This window comes from Dreissena polymorpha, chromosome 9, assembly GCF_020536995.1.
Source record: "Dreissena polymorpha isolate Duluth1 chromosome 9, UMN_Dpol_1.0, whole genome shotgun sequence".
Classification (NCBI taxonomy): domain Eukaryota; kingdom Metazoa; phylum Mollusca; class Bivalvia; order Myida; family Dreissenidae; genus Dreissena; species Dreissena polymorpha.
The window spans coordinates 25,102,562-25,123,135 of record NC_068363.1 but is presented as its reverse complement, the minus strand read 5'-3'; the positions used below and the strand labels follow the sequence as shown (position 1 = coordinate 25,123,135).

The window sequence follows — 20,574 nt, the reverse complement described above, 5'->3', positions numbered from 1 at the left end:
CAGAAAAATCGCACAAATAAAATATTTTAAGCATCATTACGCTATTATTGTATTCCAATAGCAGTCAATAAAATACATAGTACACTAGTAAACCTGAATTACAAATCCTCTTTCTCGAATTATATCAATGTTTTGTTTCGGATTTGTTTTTCCTATTGTGTGGTAATTTTTATGAAAGCAATAACTTTGAATATACAATTTATGATTCCCAAGTTAATGACCGACTTAGATGAATGCTTCCACAGTATTTAGTGCACTATTTTAGTGCATGCTACCTTATTATGTTTGCAGACCTAAAATGATTATAGTTTTAGTTTGTGATGAACAAACATTCACTAAAAATAAGATTACGAAATTACGAAGAAAAAAAATTAAAACGCCTCAGGTATATTTGTGTTTCTTTAACCTGAGCACACTAATTTTTTACAATGTTGTATCGACCGAATCCAAAACTATGCCTTTTCAGGTCACTAGACTACTCTGTAAAATTAAAGAACAATTTTATTTACATTATATAAGTCGCATTAATATTCATTCTTTATGAAAATTTGTCAAAACATTAGTTTTAATAACATTTCAGTTTTAAACTTATTCGTTTGTTAAACAATTATGCCGCGGTGCATTTTTCGTTATACGATTATATTACAACCATGTTAACACTTTATATATCACAATTTAAGTCAAACGATAATGACACTTGGTCGGAATATGTGTTGTTATGATACAGTGTGCAAGATCGCGTGACTTTGTTGGGATCACACAAAATTAAACGTTTATGGATTTAAGCTCACCGGTACAGTTTTAAACAAAACTTAAAAAAATAGTCCAAAATTGCCAAATATGTGAAGTGTACCGCATGTATGTACATGGTTATGATGCACGCAACATGACATTTAGACACCGATTTCAGACGTATTCAAGGATTTATACTTTTATCCTTAGATATCAGCACAAAATGCACAAATTATTTTTATGAACTCTGGATTTTTGCAAATGTATTCGATTAACTTGAGCTATTTGCAAAGTGAAGGTCTTAACGGTGTGTTTACATTCCGTCCAAACCGTGTTTAAACCACTGTAAACCTCGTTCCGTATTGCAAAATGGTGCTTGTCTGATGGAAAAACAATGCAGCTAGTGGCAGTTTCATTATATGGCTATTGTAAAATTTTGCTTACCTTTTGAAGTCACATTTTAAGTCCAATCTTTTTGAACTTACTCAGAACATTTGATTATTTGATGTCTCGGCCAAGTTTGCAAATGGTTCTGGTCTGTTAAAAAACATAGCCGCCAGTCTTCCTTTCATGGCTATAGTAAAACCTTGTCAATTGTCTAGAATTCAAATGTTTAGTCAAATCTTCATAAAAAGCAATCAGAATAACTTCTTATGATAACTCGGCAAAGTTTGAAATTGTTTCGATTTGTTGATAAACGTGGCCGCCGGTGAATTGTGCCGGTTTCCTTTTACGGATATAATGAACGCGTGTTAAATTCTAGATGATACAATTTCAATGCATTCATGACACTTGGTAAACAAATTTGATCATATGTCATGATACCTTTGCCGAATTCTAAAATGACTCTGGTCCGTTGAAAATCTTGGCCGCCAATGGGCGGGTAGTTTTCTTTATATGGCTGTTAGGAAACCGGTTTAACGATCTCTGGTACAAGTTTAGTCGAATCTTCGCGCAAGTTGGTAATACTATTTGTTTAAATGATTTCTCAGCTGAGATAAAAAATAGTTCAATCCGTTCAGAAAAAACGGCTTCCATGTGGCTAGGAAGTTTTGCGTATATAGCCATTACGAAACCTTTTTAAACACTCTAGGGTCATTTTCGTAATAACACCGTCATCATCATGAAATTTGCTCTGATAATGATATGTTATGATAGCTAGACGGATTGAGAACATCGTTCTGGTGCGTTGAAAAGCAGGGGAAACATAATTAGTTCCTAAATGCATATTTAATTGAAAGAGTTTTTACGCTATAGACGCCTTATTTTAGCGCAATCTTTATAACACCGGGGGCCGTTTCTGGTACAATGCGTAACTTTACGGACGAAAATGTACGTACGTATAAAATTACGTACGCTTTTCTGAATGCGTAAGTGCGTTTCTATAACCCGAACGTAGCGTAAAACTTAGTTGCTATGTTTGAATAATCTCTAAACAGAAGTCTGGTGATTGCGCGGACCTTATAGAGAACATTTGAAGAAATTCATAAAGAAGATTTAATTTGCTTTGTCTAACAAACTTTCGGTAGACTAAATATTTATACATTTATCCTTAAGAAGTACCTTATAAAGAGCAAAGTTCTTTCCCTTGTTTGCGAAATTGCCATGACAAAAGGGGTCAACTGTACAAAAAGTTCAATCTCTTGATTCTTTTAAAATTAAGTGTGGCCATTCTTTGTTTTGCTGGAAACGTGGGCTTAGCGCAAAACGGTTGTAACTCACATTTTTACCAAAAATCATATTTTTTCATTTTTCAAGTTGTTTTTTTACTTTACACATCTTAAATAGATATAAAGATTATATTCTTAAAATTTACCCATGAAAACATGTATTTGGCTTATGGTTGTATCTAATTTTGGATACTTTTTGTTATGCAAAACAGTTGTATCTCAAGTTACAACCTTTGAGCACAAAAAAATACATTGTGTACAATGTTGGAACGGAAGTAACTCATCTTTTCATCTTCAGTTTATGACATCATAATTATGACATCACTGTTTGATTTGCTTGCCATGTGGGCCTTGACATTCTAAAGGTTGTTTTAATTTTTTTTATTCTCAAGAACATACATAACTACCTTTACATCTTTCTTAAATCATTTAATATTTGTATTGTAATTATTAAAATTCAACAGAGTTAAAGTCAAAACAAGTTTATCTTATCAGCTTATTTTAATTAAAAAAATAATAAACTTTAATCCTCTTTCTGAATTCAAATACAAACTATTGAAATATAATTGTGATATAAGAAAAATGATAAGACAGAAACTAGAACAAAATGTGATTGATCTTTTTCCTACCTTTTGAGCATCATTATTATAATTGTCTCAGTCTGACATGCTACACACTGGTACCATTGTCTCAGTCTAAATTGCTACGTACTGGTATTATTGTTTCAGTCTGACATGCTATTTACTGGTACAATTGTCTTAGTCTGACATTCTATATACTGGTACCATTGTCCCCATCTGACATGCTAGGTACAGGTATAATTGTAACAGTCTGACATGCTATGTACTGGTACCATTCGCACGGTCTCAGATGCTACACACGGCACGGTACCATTGTCACAGTCTCACATGCTACATACCGGTATAATTGTCACAGTATGACAAGCTTCTTACTGGTACCATTGTCACAGTCTGACATTCTACGCACTGGTACCATTGTCACAGTCCCAGATGCTACGTTCTGGTACCATTGTAACAGTCGCACATGCTACATACTGGTACTATTGTCACAGTCTAGCATGCCATGTACTGGTATAATTGTAACAGTCTGACAAGCTATGTAGTGATACCATCGTCACAGTCTCACATGCTAGCCACTGGTATAATTTTCACAGTCAGACAAGCTACATAGTGGTATGATTGCCACAGGCGCACATGCTCCATACTGGTATAATTATAACAGTCTGACTTGCTACATACTGGTACCATTGTCACAGTCTGACATGCTACATACTGGTACCATTGTCACAGTTGCAGATGCTACGAACTGGTACCCTTGTAACAGTCTGACATGTTACATACTGGTTACATTGTCATAGTCAAGCATGCTAAAAGCCTATGTACTGGTATTATTGTAACAGTTTGACAAGCTACGTAGTGATACCATTGTCACAGTCTCACATGCTAGCCACTGGTATAATTTTCACAGTCTGACAAGCTACGTAGTGGTATGATTGCCACAGCCGCACATGCTCCATACTGGTATAATTAAAACAGTCTGACTTGCTACATACTGGTACCAATTTGTCACAGTCTAACATGCAACATACGGATATAATTGTCACAGTATGACAAGCTACATACTGGTATTATTGTCAAAGTCTGACATGCTACGTACTGGTACTTTTGTCACAGTCGCAGATGCTACGTTCTGGTACCATTATAACAGTCTCACATGCTACATACTGGTACTATTGTCACAGTTAAGAATGTCATATACTGGTATAATTGTAACAGTCTGACAAATTGCGTAGTGGTACCATTGTCACAGTCTAACATGCTACATACTGGTACAATTTTCACAGTCTGACAAGCCACGTAGTCCTGGGTACCATTGTCAAAGTCCGATAGCTAGATACTGGTACCATTGTCACAGTTGCATATGATTCATACTGGTACTATTGTAACAGTCTGACATGCTACATACTGGTACCATTGTCACAGTCTAGCAGGCTATGTACAAGTATAATTGTAACAGTTTGACACGCTACGTAGTGTTACCATTTTCACAGTCTCAAATGCTACTAACTGGTATAATCTCACAGTTTGACAAGCTTAAGAGTGGTACCTTTGTCAGTCTCAAATGCTTCCCACTGGTATAATCTCACAGTCTGACAAGCTACATAGTGGTACCACTGTCACAGTCTCAGATGCTACGTACTGGTACCATTGTCTCAGTCTCACATGCTACGTACTGGTCAAATTGTCACAGTCTGACATGCTTCATATTGGTACCATTGTCACAGTCTAACAAAATACATACTGGTACTATTGTCACAGTCTGACATGCTATGTACTGGTACTATTGTCACAGTCTGACATTCGACATACAGGTACCATTGTCACAGTCGCAGATGCTACGAAATGGTACCATTGTTACAGTCTGACATGCTACATACTGGTTACATTGTCACAGTCTAGCATGCTATGTACTGGTATAATTGTAACAGTCGGACACGCTAAATAGTGGTACCTTTGTTACAGTCTCACATGCAGCAATGATGCTACCTACTGTATAATATTCACAGTCTGACAAGCTATATAGTGGTACCATTGTCACAGTCTCAGAATTGCTTCGTACCAGTACCATTGTCACAGTCTCAGATGCTATGTACTGGTACCATTGTCTTAGTCTCACATGCTATGTACTGATATAATTGTCACAGTCTGCCATGCTTAATATTGGTACCAATGTCACAGTCTAACATAATACATACCGGTACCATTGTCACAGTCTGACATGCCACATAGTGGTATAATTGTAACAGTCTGACAAGTCATGTTGATGAATGATCTTACTTTTGCTGTTATACCCAGTTAAACTGTTTATGGTATCAAATCTTAAGCTATTAATTCTTTTATGTTAAATAACTGCAGACCAAATTGAACAAAGTAACAAGGGAATTATTGTGATGCTAAAATATGTTTGAATACAAGTACATACTTGGCAGAAGTCTCAATTCTATTTTCCAAATCTCAATTCTACCTTTTTGAAACAAAATTAACTTGTTCTAGAACTTTCTTTATTGTTAATTTTATTAATTTACCTATGTTCAACATAGTGTTAAATTCCTTTTTATTCATTAAAGAATCAAGTGAATGAACCGTGAAAAAATAATTATATTCTTTATAATTAATTCTAGTATTATATATAAGCATTGTAGAAAAATGATGTACATGAACGGCAGGAAATAAGTTAATTTATTAATTAAGTTGGCTTGAGTAAAAATCTTTTAATACTGGAAATATTATTTTTTGCTTCATTAATTGCATTTGTCGAGACTGCAGTATAAAATCACAAACTTTTTCGGTAATGTATAATAAAGGATAAAATAAATATCTCATAAGTTGAATCTTAGCTGATCATGTAGATCTCTAGAATAGTTTTAGATGATTAAAAAAATCGTTTAAAGATCTCATTTAATTTAATTTATTAAAGTAAACAAATTATATTATAAAAAAAAACGTATATCAATAATGTGTGGAATAATTATGAATACATTTTATACACCATACTAAAATGATTGTATTTGTTCAAAAAAGTGTTTTATGATTGTTGAAAGTTTATGGTAACTATAATAAGTTTTGCTTTCTTTTACTAATAATGAAGAATAAAGAGTACATGATGAGATACTTCCATTTAACACACAAATAAATATTAAAATCTGCCCAAATTAAAAATGGAAAACAGTTGTAACTTGAGTTACTTCCCTATTGCATAAAAATAATAAATGAAATTTTCCAAAATTTCAGGTGGAAAATGGTTGTAACTTGAACATGTTCAAATATCTCTTTCCATAATTATTCTACAGATTGGAAATGAGTCTTTTAACACTGCTTGGAACTAACCAAATATATGCTCTTTTAATAAAATCCAGCACGATATGTTTAAAAAAATTGGGCAGTTTTTTGTCTCTCCTGTAAAATTTCAAAAAATGGAGTTACAACCGTTTTGCGCTAAGCCCACGATATGCTCTTTGTTAAAACAGAAGAGATGATTCTTACTGAAGCAAATCTTTTACGAAGGTTAGTCAGATATATTTCAAACTGGAATTGCTGGAGCAAACTGGAAAAAATGGATGGATAATACTGAGAAGACAGGCATGTGTATTGTAGCTTACACATCTAAATTTACAGAAACATAATCAAGGAGTTTCCTGACAGGAATTCAATTTACTGGAAGGGTATCTTTCATTATGTTTAGTGCGTCACTGAATTACAAAAGGAATGTCCTTTAATGAGAAGAACATCAGCAATGGCCTCTGTAAAGAAGGTAGTTTTTTTTATATTTCATTTACTGATCAATGATAATGTACAGTAGTACAGTATGGTTTTAGAAAAATTAACAAACTCTGTAGCTTGTATTCAGTTGTTGCACTTCTAGATAATTTTATAAAAACAACAACAGATTTTTACTCATAAATTCATTTAAAATGAGAATCTTTTTTCTGTGATAAATTAACATTGTCCATGAATGCTTCTATTAATTTGAGACTATAGGCATTTTCAATTATCATAAAGTATGCTTCTTCACATATATTATTATATTATATTTTTTGTTCAATATTTAAAAAAAAAGCATGGATTGGTAAAATATATGTCAGGGTATGTACCAGTTGTGATTAGTTCTAAATACAAAATTTGAGAAATTGGGATCCATCCTGGGTCATTGGTATGGGGTAATTGGTATGACAAGTGGGCACTTGTGTAAACCTAAATCACTTTACATGCTTTACCAACACAATGACTGAAATATTTGTGAAAAAGTTCAGTCACTCATAATATACTTAACATAATGCCATTCACTAATGGAAACTAATGCATTAATTTAAATTCATGGAAAAAATTTACACATCTGGCAATGTACATATGAACAAAACACAGGGAGAAAGCAAACCATTTTTAAATGTTCCTATTTTTATGAAGTAAAATTTTACTGGTTGAATCATGTCAGGATACACAATTTATTCTTGCAAGTTTCTAATAATTATGCTATTAAAAATATGTGTCCATATACTTGATATTAAATTTCCATTATATTTTTTTACAAAATCAGTAAAAATTGTGCTAATCAAATGTTTTTTCATGTGTTTGGGAAAGATACATAATAATGAGAATATGTTAAATCTGTTGGTTTTTTCAGTTCAAATCTTTTAAAAAAAAACAATTGATTTTTGAACACATACACTGATAGCATACATTTCCGCAAAAAGCTTTATTTAGTGCAAAACAAACAACTTCTTTTGAATTTATATTGTCTAATAAGTTATGTTTTTGACAAATAACTTAATGTGAATATTATGCATAACTATGGTGTTAAAAGTGAAAAAACAAAAATGGTACTATTTAAATTATTTGATTGCAATAGTAGTAAATGCTCTACACAACACAAACATTGTCTATTTTATGTTTCTTATTTATTTGTACAAGTTAATGGATTTAAAACATAAAAAAATACATTTACTTATAATAATAAAGACAGTAAACCTTATTCTAATATTTCCCATCAAAAAATGGTATAAAATAACTGTATGTAAAAAAAAGAGAAAATTCGCAGCATTGCTTTTCACAATATAAGATAAAATAAAGTGGGTTTTGCGATGTTTACAGCATTATTATAGAACTTTAAATGGTATAAATGGACATTACAGTATGTACAAAAACACAGTAGAAAGAAAGAAATGTGTTCAAAGATATTGGAAAAAAAATTGATTGTTGATAGTTTTCTGTCAATCTGTGTGACCACCTATAAAGAAAAAAGGTTCTAAATAACTTCTTATGACAATTTTATTTGAACATATCAATAAAACTGCATTTGATGTGTCCATATGGTTTATAGGAAACTAAAAAATAATCTTAAAATTAGTAATTAAATATTTCAGACAATAAAGATTAACAATGACCTTAGTTAAAATTTGACACTTCTTCTTCATGGCAACTGCATTTATAATAATAAAATTAAAGATTTTGAATGTTGATTATACCAAAACAAAATGAAATGTTTTTGTATTGTCCCCATGGTTTGTGTTCTTAAATTTCTTTGTAAAAAACCTAAAAACTCAGAAAAAATGATTGTAAAGCATACAGCAACAACAAAGTTTTGCCATCAATATGATATTAATATGATTGATTACCGATGAAATCTGATAATAATCACAGAGGTGTCAATTTTCAGGATTATTCCTGAATTCAGGATTTAAGCCCTCAAGGAAAACTTTTGATATTGATTTAAATCAGAGGATTGTTTTGGTTATTTTAAGCATTTTTGTCACAAAATGTCACTCTTAAACTAAAATTATTGACCTTTGGTATATTGTTTACAAAGGAAACATAATTTAATGAATCATTAAAACTCTTTTGACTCTGGTCCCCAAATTCTAGGATGATTTTCAGGATTTTAGATTTCGGTAAATTGACACCCCTGTAAACAAGAGCACCGCATATCTGGTGCCATGCTGGGCTGTGAAAGCTTGTCAGAATTTTATATTTTTTGTAGAGGTCACAGTGACATTGACCTATAACCTAGTGACCTAAAATGGGTGTGGCATTTAGAACTCATCAAAGGGCATCTACATATGAAGTTTAAAAGTTGAAGGTGGAAGCACTTTGATTTTAGAGCCAAATATTAAGGTTTTAGCACATTGCCTACAGCGGACGGGCGGACGTTGGACAACTAGCTAGCTATGACAATAGCTTGGGTTTTCTCTCTCCGAAAACAGCCTCGCTAAAAATACAACTTTGAGCATCTAAGAACTGTAACTTACCAAAAACAAATCTCATTGGTTTCAAAGTCATAGTGTTTTGACAGTTTTTGTATAAAATGACATATTTGGTATATTTTAATACATGTTTTCAGTAAATTTACTTCAACAGTGAAAACTTTTCAAACCTACTTTAAAATTAGCCATTATTAATATTCAGATAACTTAAGTTTTAGTTGTTACAATAACCATTGCGCAAAGTTAGCCAAGTGTGTGAGCCTTGACCTTTACTTCCAGTTAATAATTGAAGCGCTTAAACAACTGAAGCTTGATTGGTCATTATTGGCCCCGTACTACTTAAAAGTATCCGGGGTACTCTTAAGTACACTTCAATGTATCCTGGGTACAGAGTTTTATTCCTGCCTAAAATCTGATGTCATCAAATGCACTTCCGAATACGAAACAAAATCCTCTTTGAATAAAACCTAACTCAATATGCTTTTTTGTGTACGAGTTTCAATAATATCATCGCGGAGGCCATTTCACAGAATGTAAACAGAAACATTATTAATTTGAAAATAGAACTAACAACAGCAGATTTAGCCTAAGTATTCCTGGGTATGTTTAAGTATATTTTTTGTACCCAGGGTATAGTGTAGCATACATAAGAGTACCCAGGGAACTTTCAAGTTGTACCAGAGCTGACAAAGACCAATCTAACTCAACTGAGCTAACATGTCGACAGGTTGTATCTCACAGTCTCTACAGTATATTTTATTTTACGCAGTTTTGACAAAATGATATATGCATGATATTATTTCCAAAGAAATGGATCTTGATGCAGAACTTCTGCTTAAACTGTATACCTGTACGAAATGTTCCGCCCGGAATCGGCACGGAATCGCAAACTAAATTCCGGGCGTAAAAAATATTTCCGGGCGTATTTTTCTATATATGATTTTAAGAAGAGGGGCGGATTCCGGGCGTAATCCGGGCGGAAAACAGGGGCGAAATATGTAAATGAGGTGGGACGGAATTTTAAATTACAGGCGGAAAGCAGTTTATGGGCGGAATTCAGATTACAGGCGGAATGTTAAAATTACGGGCGTAACTTAGATTACGGGCGTAATTTATATACCGGGCGGAAGTCGGATTACATGCATATTGTAAATATACCCATATAAGGACAGGCCATTTGAAAAAACAAAAGGCGATCGCAAAAGCTCAACATGAGCACTTTGTGCTTAGGTTAGCTAAGAACTAGTCAAAATTATGACAAGATACATTTAACATAGTATCTTTATATTAATTTTAAGATATTAATACATTTTAAAAACATGGATCACCATTTTATACTTCTGCAAATGCAGAACAAATGCTGAAAATCCCCGCATTTTTTCCGCAGTCACAAAAAATGTGGAACTTACGCGGAAAATGTACGCATTTTCGTTCCGCATTTTGATGATACTTTTAAGATACAATGTAGCTTTTAAAGAGAAACATATTCAATATATGTACATAAAAAATAATTTGATAGACATGCACTTTTTAAAAAAAACAAACTGTTCTTATACACGGCCAAAATAAAAAAGTTCACTCTTTCACATTGAATGCGTTTTTTAAACTGCTTTCTTGAGAAGGAATTCCTCTCTATCACAGTATTGTTCAGGTCCACGATTCTCCCCCATCCTATGTCATAATCTGAAATGCAATTTGATATTTAGTACAACTACAGTTCACCTATTGCAAATACTGTTAACAACTTATGTAGAATTAATTGCTTTTTCAAACTTTTTATCTAAGCCAGGGCCCCAGCTAGGATTTGAAAAAGACAGGGTCCAAATTTGGCAAATAGTACACTTTTGAACGTGCTTGGATATTTTTCCCTGTGGAATATTTTCAAATAACCTGTGCTATATATGCGCATATTATTTAATATTACGTGCATTTTCATTTAAAAATATTTTTTTAATTGATAAAACTAGTTTCACTGTTAAAATAAAAGTAGTTTATTGAAAATTCATTGAATATTCTGTAAAATAATATGATCAGAACCAATTAAAACATGTTGGGGGTCAAAGGGGGCAGGTTTGGATCTTAGTGCGGCAAGGTACTGAGACACTCTGTTATTGACAGGCCTAGCCCTGAGGATCACTAATCGTATAATTCGAATTAATCTTTATTTTGAACTTAACTATTTCAAACTAATAATTAATACAATAACTTGTATAGGAAAATTGTGATTTACCTAGCAACAAATCCAGCTTTCCTTTGTCAAGGACTGCTTTGTGCTCATCATCCGGGCGCGCACAAAGCGCAAATATAAAAATGTTCATTTTTTCACAACATGTTTTTTTCAACACTGTGCTTTCTTGCAAACAAATTCTTCAATTTGTGATGTGGCTTTTGAGGTCCGAGAAGGGAAAATTTGTTATGACACCAGCAACCTTTCTCCCTAATCCTATGACATAATCTGAAAATGAAATGTTAATTTAAGTACTTACTATATATTTTAAAGAAATTTGTGTATTTCATTTTAGTTTCAAACTGTGTTGTTTTTCCTTCAGATGCCCGTCTACTTTTCATTCATCCTTTTACAAAAAAACCACTGGGACAGTACACAAATACAATTACAATTATATCAGTTAATAATTTAAATAATAGAGGAATAAAGGCGTAAAAATACAAACCTTTTATGCTTTTCTGCAGTATTCCAAAAACACAGGAAGTTGGTGAGACAAAATCACAGTTAAACCTGAGCCAATTTGAACCTTCTTTGCAACAAACTTATTGTTCATTTTCACATTATGTGATGTATTAAATACAAATTGTTTTTGACACAGTACTCCCTGCAAGACATTTTTTCACTACAGTTTAGTCCTCATTTTGCTATTATACTGACAATTTAGTTCAGAGTCAGTAATTTGCTTAACCGCTTTAATGTTTTCAAACAGCAACTTCTACCACTCACTTCCTGTACCACTGAACCAATCCACTGAAGCCTGATAAGCCCAGATGGTTTATAAACATGTACAGATGTGACTCAGGGTATTGAATGGGCAGCACAATACCTGAGATCAACTCAGCTGGTTGTCAGTGTTTATCTGAGATTAAATTAATATTTGGTATGTTTATGGTCTTTTCAGACTGGGGAAATCTTAACTACTATAAAAAAATAAAAAATATAGAGTAACATGCAGAGAAACTGCATTCATATTGATGATATAAACAAATAATAGTAAACTACACTGTTGTGTGTTTAATGTTAAAGGAAACCTTAAAATGATGAAAAACATTACCAAGTCTTGTTCTTTATTAAACTTTACAGTATTTATTGTAATCATGAAATAATTATTAAAAGCAAAATTTTCAAAAAGAAGAAGAATTAAAGGAGTGAATTAAAAAAAATAAGTGCAAATAGATTTTTAATGCATGGTCATCCCTCAGAGTTAAAATTATAAGTGGAAACTGTAAAAGTCAGCAATAGATAAAAAATATATTTAATTAAAATGTGTTATTGCTATCTCCTAATATTTTTTTAACAACAATATTGCCAAAAATAATGCAAAATCTAAGAGTATTATTCATAATCACAAGTTCACAAGTCTGTCTCCTGTTTAGCTTCTCACAAATAAAGTATAAAAATACTACAAAATATTTTTAGAATCTGAACATGAAAATCATAAATTAGATCAAAGCTTTATGCTGAATTAATTTTACTGTGACTGAAATAGTTGTGTCTATAATGGATGTTCATTGATTGTACAAATGTATAAATAAAATTAAATATTTTTATTTAAGTTATCAGTTACTGGTAATATTTTGTTCAGTACTTTGGTTTAAATTAAATTTATTAAGTTATTGTTCAGCTTCATAGAAATTTGCTAAGTCCAATATTACTCTCTGTAAAAACTACTAAGTTCAAAATTCTGTCATGTGGCATCACAAATATTTTATAAGTATGAAATTCTGCCCCACGAAAGAAACAAAGTGCAAAATTCCGTCCACAAATCTCCATCATACAAATTCTAAGTATAAATAAAAATACGCCCAGATTTGTTTGACGCCCGGAAAAAAACAGTTGAATTACGCCCAGAAATAATTTTAGTTCCGGGCGTAAAACTCATTCCGCCAGTTGTACGGGCGTAATTCTAATATTACGTGCCAATTCCGCCCCAATTACGCCCGGAATCCGCCCCATTATTTCGTACGGGTAAATGTGCCAAATTCAACAATAAAGTGACAACCGTATTCACATTTATAAGAAGCGCTGTTGACATATTAATACAAATTGTATACAGTAATCTACGTTTTTGTAAATAGTTGCATTTATTTTATACTGCTGTGTCAATGAATGACAATTATACAGTAATCTCATTATCTGTGCTAAAATTAATTGAATTAATATTAGCACAGACTACTGTATAATTGTCATTCATTGACACAGCAGTATAATATAAATGCAACTATTTACAAAAACGTAGATTATACAATTCTAATAAATAATTCTTCCAGAAAAAGTATACTTTTACTCATGTTTACAATGAATCAATTCTATCAATCAGCAAACGTCACATTCGTTGAGTTCAACTTGGCGTCTTGTGATGGATAAAGCCTTGTTCAATACGAAAGTTGAATGAATTGTCAAAAGGAAAATCGAACAAATCATAACAACAATCGATTCGAACATGTAAAATTTTCTCTTTTAGTAGAACTCCAATCCACAATCGTACACAATAGATCATGCACAATCAACGCAGGATTTCCGTTACAGTATCTTCCCATGCCCTACCAAGATCTTAACATAGATAAAGGTTTAAATTAACTAAAATGAAGTTGCGCTCGTAGATTTCGTAGTCTACGTTCGGTTCTCCGAAATATCGGTGCATACGCCGCCATATTTATGCTAAATTACTGAGTTACGTGAGCCTTTGAGCACACGTAATATTACGTGCAAAAATACGGTAAACGTAACTTTACGAAGTTTATAGAAACGCTACTAACTGAACATTTTGCACTTACGCATGATTTTTGAACGTACGTAATTTTAAGAAACGGTCCCCTGGTCAAGACATTGTTTTAATAATTGCTCGAATATTTATTTAATGTGGGCGGCTCGTAAGGAAACATGACAGCACGGTGGTTTGGCAGATTTTATAGTATGGCTATAGTGAAACCACCTCAACACTATAGAAGTCGCATTTTAGTCCAATTATCATGCTTGACTAGAACATTTTGTGTTATGATGTATCGACTTAATAAAAACAAAGTGTTCCGTTGACCTGAAAAATGAATTCATTAAGAGGCAGGCAGCTTCCCTTAAATTAACTTAGTGAAACCATGGTAACGCTCTTGTGGCCATACCTTATGTTAAGTCTTTATTAAACTCTGTCAGAACATATCTTCTAATGATATCTTAGCTTAGTTGATATATTTCCGGATCTTTAACACGAATGGCCGACTGAAGGTTGAGCATTTTCCCTCATATGACTGTAGTGATAAATTATCGATGCTCAAGCCGATTTGTTTTTTAAATTACATGACATTCGGTCAGAACATACGTTCTTATGACAGCTGAGTTCGAAACTTGTTCGGGATTGTTGAAAAACTAGAAAAACTTGACCGCCACTCTTCATTACACTTATTCAGAACATTTTGAGAAGTAAGAGCTAAACAGCTCAAAGTGTCAGAAGAATAATGTAAGCATTATGCCTAATAATATTAAGTTTCATTGCTGTTAATCTTCTCAAATTGCACCGTTTACGTTGTATTTTGACAAAAAATAATATGTTTGAAAATGTGTCGGGATTTTTGTAATTTGAAATGTCATATTCTTTATACTCGGCATTAAAATCGAAATAGTTCCAACGTGATTTTAAAACTAATTTAAATAATCAATGTACCGTTTTAATTTGAAATCAAATTCTTCATTTTTTAACGATAATGTTTCTTATTTTCAGTATGAGTCTCCGACGTTTGTGTTATTTCGCTGACGCATTTATATAATTCATTCATTTTTTATTCTGTGACCGAAACTAGAAAATGCTCTTGTTGTCAAACAGTGCATGTCGATGTATGGTGATATCCTACACATGTCTTATATACTTAATAACACAATTCAACGTGTAACTACTTGGTTGTTTTTATTTCTCATGTTTTGCTAATTGCATATGATATTCTTTACTTAATGACTATTCTTAACAAACTAATATCTACGCTTTATATTATTTCTTAAAATCCAGCTCAGAAGCCATAATAAATGTTTCAACAAAAATAGTGTTATGCCGGAAACTCTCGAGAAGTTTACCGTCAAAGGGAAATTTCACAATAACAATAAATTATAAAGATCCACAAGGTTTAAACCCATTTGTTAGCTATATAATTCAACATCACTTCAGCAAAAAATAATTGAAACATACAAATAAATGTAATTGACATTAAATCATTTATGCCTAGCGTCTAGAAAAAATGCCTTGCCAAACAGCGTACACCAAGATGAGACGCCGCATGATGCGGCGTCTCATCTAGGTCTGCGCTGTTTGTGTAAAGAAATTTCTGTAAAAAAATATTCTTTTTATAGAAATACATATACTAGACAACCCTAATTTTGGAAATAAATTAATCCAATTTAGAAGGATGGTAGAGTCCACTAGGCATAAAAGGGTTAAATATTAAAGTGAGCTAGCAAAACGTTTGCAAACACGTGTCTATTACCCTACAGAACGAAGCATTGTTAATGCAAATTAGCAGATTTGCAACCTTATTGCACTTTGTAGATATGTTCAATTGTTGGCATTTAATTATAACAATCTTATCTCGTTGCAGTAATTTTGATTTGTATGGCAGTAGGAACGGTATACTCTGTACGGGAGATAACCGATGCGAGGTGTTTGGTAATACAAGCTGTCTGGGTTTTCATTTATTTATGCATGTAGATAAGGGAGTGTATCTAAATAGTATATTTTCAATAGTTGATAGAACATTGCCATTGTTAGTTTACAACCTACGGCATATTCATTGTGGATTATATATTGATTTTAATGATTCATTTATACCAGCATGCATATGACTAGTAATGTGGAACACAACATAGTATGAATATAACACTCATACAAACGTATTGTAAACGTGTTTGCAAGTTGGAAATAATTTAAGTGAACCATTCGAAAAAATAAAACTTATAGTATTGAATTTGTTTAGCTAAACATCACTACAATAACACTTCTGATTTATATGTATTATGACGGGATGCGTTCTGAAACTAAAACATTGTTTTTGTTTTAATTATTCAATATTGAACAAATGCAACCACATTTACTATGTATAAGCATTGCTAAAACTTCATTATTTTTTCAGATTCTGCCAGTGTGGGCACATTGGAATTTCCGGTCTGCATTATTCTAAATATTGCCGATCCAACCCAGTGCACAGAGCTTCCTCCTGTACTTCCCTCCATCGAAGACATTCGCTTGACCCATGTCACATGTTCCTGTACCTGGCTACGCAGTCTGCTTAGCATGATGCTGACACGTAATTGTAATATGAACTGTTGGCTGAATGACTGTCACTTAACTGCGTGTGGAGAGGGCGAAGTCAACGCATCATACACGACTGGAAACATAAGGTTAAACGTACTTCAAAACAAAAACTTATCAATATACCTAAATGATGATACCGGTTTGTGGGAGATTCTGCATGGTCTGAGTATGAAGAGTCTGAGTCTGCATGGTTGGCTGTTCGGTGGGGGTTGTAGAGTGAATCATGAAACGTCGTTCTCACAGACGATAGCATCGCTTAAGAGGCTGGAAACACTAGATATTAAAATGAGAGAATTGACTCCTTGTGTGTGGGAGGCTCTCCATGGTCTGAATATCAAGAGTCTGACTCTGAGCAGTAGAGAGTGGGGAGAGTTGCATGCAGAGTCGTTGACTCAGTCACTATCATCGCTCAAGAGGCTGGAAACACTTGGAATTCGTGTGCATGACGACAGTCCTGGTCTGTGGAAGGCTCTCCATGGTCTGAATATCAAGAGTTTGATTCTGGAAGGTATGTATCGTGGTTTAAGGATAAATCTTTCACAGTCGTTGTCTCAGTCGCTATCATCGCTCATGAGGCTGCAAAAACTTGATATTCATGTGGATACAGATACTACTGGTCTTTGGGCCACTTTCTATGGCCTTAATATCAAGAAGCTGCGTGTGTATGGTGATTGTATAGTAAATTATAAAGAGTCGTTGTATCATTTGCTACAATCGCTTACACGGCTGGAAACACTTAGTTTTGATGCGGATGTAGCCTGTCCTGGTTTGTGGGAGGCTCTCAAAGGTTTGAGTGTCAAGAGTCTGACTATTAAAGGTTCGAACAAAGGTTTCTATTTAAAACTTACAGAGTCGTTGTCTCAGTCACTATCATCACTCACACAGCTTGAAACACTCGATATGAAAGTATATGAGAACAGTACTGGTCTGTGGGAGGCTATCCATACTTTGAATATCAAGACTCTGAGTCTGAGTCTATATAGGATACAGTGGACCGATTTGCGTACAGAGTCGTTGTCTAAATCACTTTCATCTCTCACACGTCTAGAAACTCTTAATGTTAGTGTGTATGCAGAAATTAGTTGTCCTTGGAAGGCTCTCCATGGTCTGAATATCAAGAGTCTGAGTCTGAGTCTGTGTCTGAGTCATTATGGTAACTGTAAAGATTTGCAAGCAGAGTCGTTGTATCAGTCATTAGCATCGCTCACACAGCTAGAGACGCTTAGTATTACGTTACATCCAGACAGCCGAGGTCTATGGAGAGGTATCCATTGTCTGAATATAAGGAGACTGAGCCTGAAGAGTGAGGAGTGGGGAGGTTTGCATAAAGAGTTGATATCCTTGTCACTTTCATCGCTCACACAGCTGGACACTCTTTGTATTGAGATGCCGTGTGATTATCCAGGTCTGTGGGAGGCTGTACATGATCTGAATATCAAGCATCTAAGTCTGAGTGGTTTGTGGAAAAGTACCGGAATTGACGTGACGCATACAGTGTCGATGTCAAATACACTTCCATCGCTCACTCAGCTTGAAACACTTAGTATTGATGTGGAGCATGAGAGTCCTGGTCTGTGGGAGGCTCTCCATGGTCTGAATATCAAGAGTCTGAGTCTGAATGGCGTGTTGGAAGGGTCCGAAATTGACGTGAAGCATGCGAAAACATTTTCTCAGTCGTTATCGTCACTCACGCAGCTGGAAACGTTAACACTGCATGTACATACATACATCGCCCTGCAGGTACCTCAATCATTGAAGTATTTAAATATCTACTATGACAAAATGCTTCCATCCGAATTGCGCAAACTTGTGGACTCATTGGCTACATGTACTCATACAATTGAGAGTAAGCTAGAATTTGGTTGCGCTTCTAGTGTTGATCCCCCAGAAGGGATCCCAATTCAGGAATACATTCCAGTTCAACAGGAACTGGCTGCACGGAAAAATAATGCAGTAAAACGATTCCGGATATATGAATGGCCTGATTCTGCCGGTTATGCCATGTCTGTACGTGACATTGGTGATGTTGATGACGCTGCTAGCGATATCCTTGAAGATGATGTTTATAAAAGATTTGCTAAATATATTGATCGTTACAAAATCAATCGAATTTCAATTCTCATTGAGATAAGTTCAGGCTCAATATCTTGAATTAGTGTTTGTTTTTTATGGATACTGTATTAATATGAACCTGGTTGTATATTAAATTTATATTGTAACAATTGAAACTGTTTTGACACGTGGCGTATAATACTTTTTTATTTTGTTTCTCTATACATGAAATTGAGCTATAACATATACTAGCTTAATGTGTTGTTGACTTTTCGACGATAGGTGTTACAAGAAAATATGGTAGAAACAGATTATCTTTCTATTTCAAAACGGTCTTAGTCTAATGTATGTTGACATTCATTCACATTATATACATATGCTCATCTCAATTTTGAAAGATATTTCGCCGGAGCGCTTCTCTTATATGAAATTATTATTAAAATCAACACAATTGTGTAAATACGGCTCCTAAGTCGTTTATGCCTTGAGATTCAAATCAGTGAACAAAATAATGTTTATTTTTGCGTCCGAGCAAGTGACAAACTACTAAACGAAATCAAACTGTAGACAGATATTACGTTTATGCTTTGTGTCAATGTTATTGTGTAAGTTTAAATTCAATGTATGCCTTTGTTTTAATGACTTATATAATTTGGAACATTTTGATACAATTTTATTAGTGTGCTTTATAGCATGTACATGTTCACATAATTGTCAACGCATTTGACTTCACCTATAAATATTAAATATACAAGATTTATATTTCTTCTTTAATAAATGTATAATTCAAACTGCTTGATGTGCTCAAATGTATCATATAAATATGTTTTATATGCATTGTATGCATAGTGCCTGTCATGATGATCATTTTAAAAAATAGTACACTTTAAACATCGATAATGATAGATCTTTGTTTTCAGATGTAACAAGAAAAAAATATTTTTATAATAAAAAATAACATTTGTCCGTAGTTCTATGCTCTCAAATAATGTAGTTTTATAAATGTACATGTCTAATTTATTAATATTAACCAGTAGCGGCAGTTTCGGATTACTCAATTGTTTAACGTGTGTTGCTTTTAAATTGATTGTAAAATAAGTATCGTCATTGGTTAAAATAAAAATAAACATGTCTGGTGAAGATCGGATGAAAACTACTTGAATTTAAAAGCGGACACCATGGTTAATGTGTAAAACTAACTAAGTGACACAGCGACCTAGTTTTTGACCCGGCATGACCCATATTCAAACTTGACCCAGACATCATCTAGATACAACTTCTGACTAAGTTTGGCTAATATCGGATGAAAACTACTTGAATTAGAAAGCGGACACCATGCTCAATGTTAAAAACGCACTAAGTGACCCCCGTGACTTAGTTTTTGACCTGCCATGACCCATTTCGAACTTGGTCTAAACATCATCTGGATACAACTTCTGACCAAGTTTGGTGAAGCTCTGATAAAAACTACTTGAATTAGAGAGCGGACAACATTCTGAATGTATAAAACAAACTAAGTGACCCCGTGACCTAGTTTTTGACCCAGCAAAGCCCATGTTCGAACTTGGTCTAAACATAATCTATATACAACTTCTAACCAAGTTTGGTGAAGCTCTGATGAAAACTACTTGAATTAGAGAGCGGACACCATGCTCAATGTTTAAAACGCACTAAGTGACCCCGTGACCTCATTTTTAACCCGGCATGACCCATATTCGTATTTGACCTAGACATCGTCTAGATACATCATCTGACCAAGTTTGGTGAAGATCGTATGAAAACAACTTGAATTAGAGAGCGGGCACTTAATCCGGAACGACCG

The 20,574-nt window shown here is 33.6% G+C and overlaps 1 protein-coding gene across 3 annotated transcripts in view; it reads left to right on the top strand.

Moving 5' to 3' along the window:
• LOC127843702 (uncharacterized) overlaps positions 1-20,574 on the top strand; it is a 154,068-nt gene that overhangs the window by 32,362 nt on the left and 101,132 nt on the right. The window contains exon 4 of one of the 3 annotated variants that reach the window (XM_052373426.1): positions 16,519-19,658. The exons of the other annotated variants lie outside the window; for them this stretch is intronic. Coding sequence (XP_052229386.1) covers positions 16,519-18,851 — 2,333 coding nt within the window. The 3' untranslated portion in view covers positions 18,852-19,658. Of the gene's footprint in view, positions 1-16,518; positions 19,659-20,574 lie in introns of those variants that run through there. 3 annotated transcript variants of the gene reach the window in all.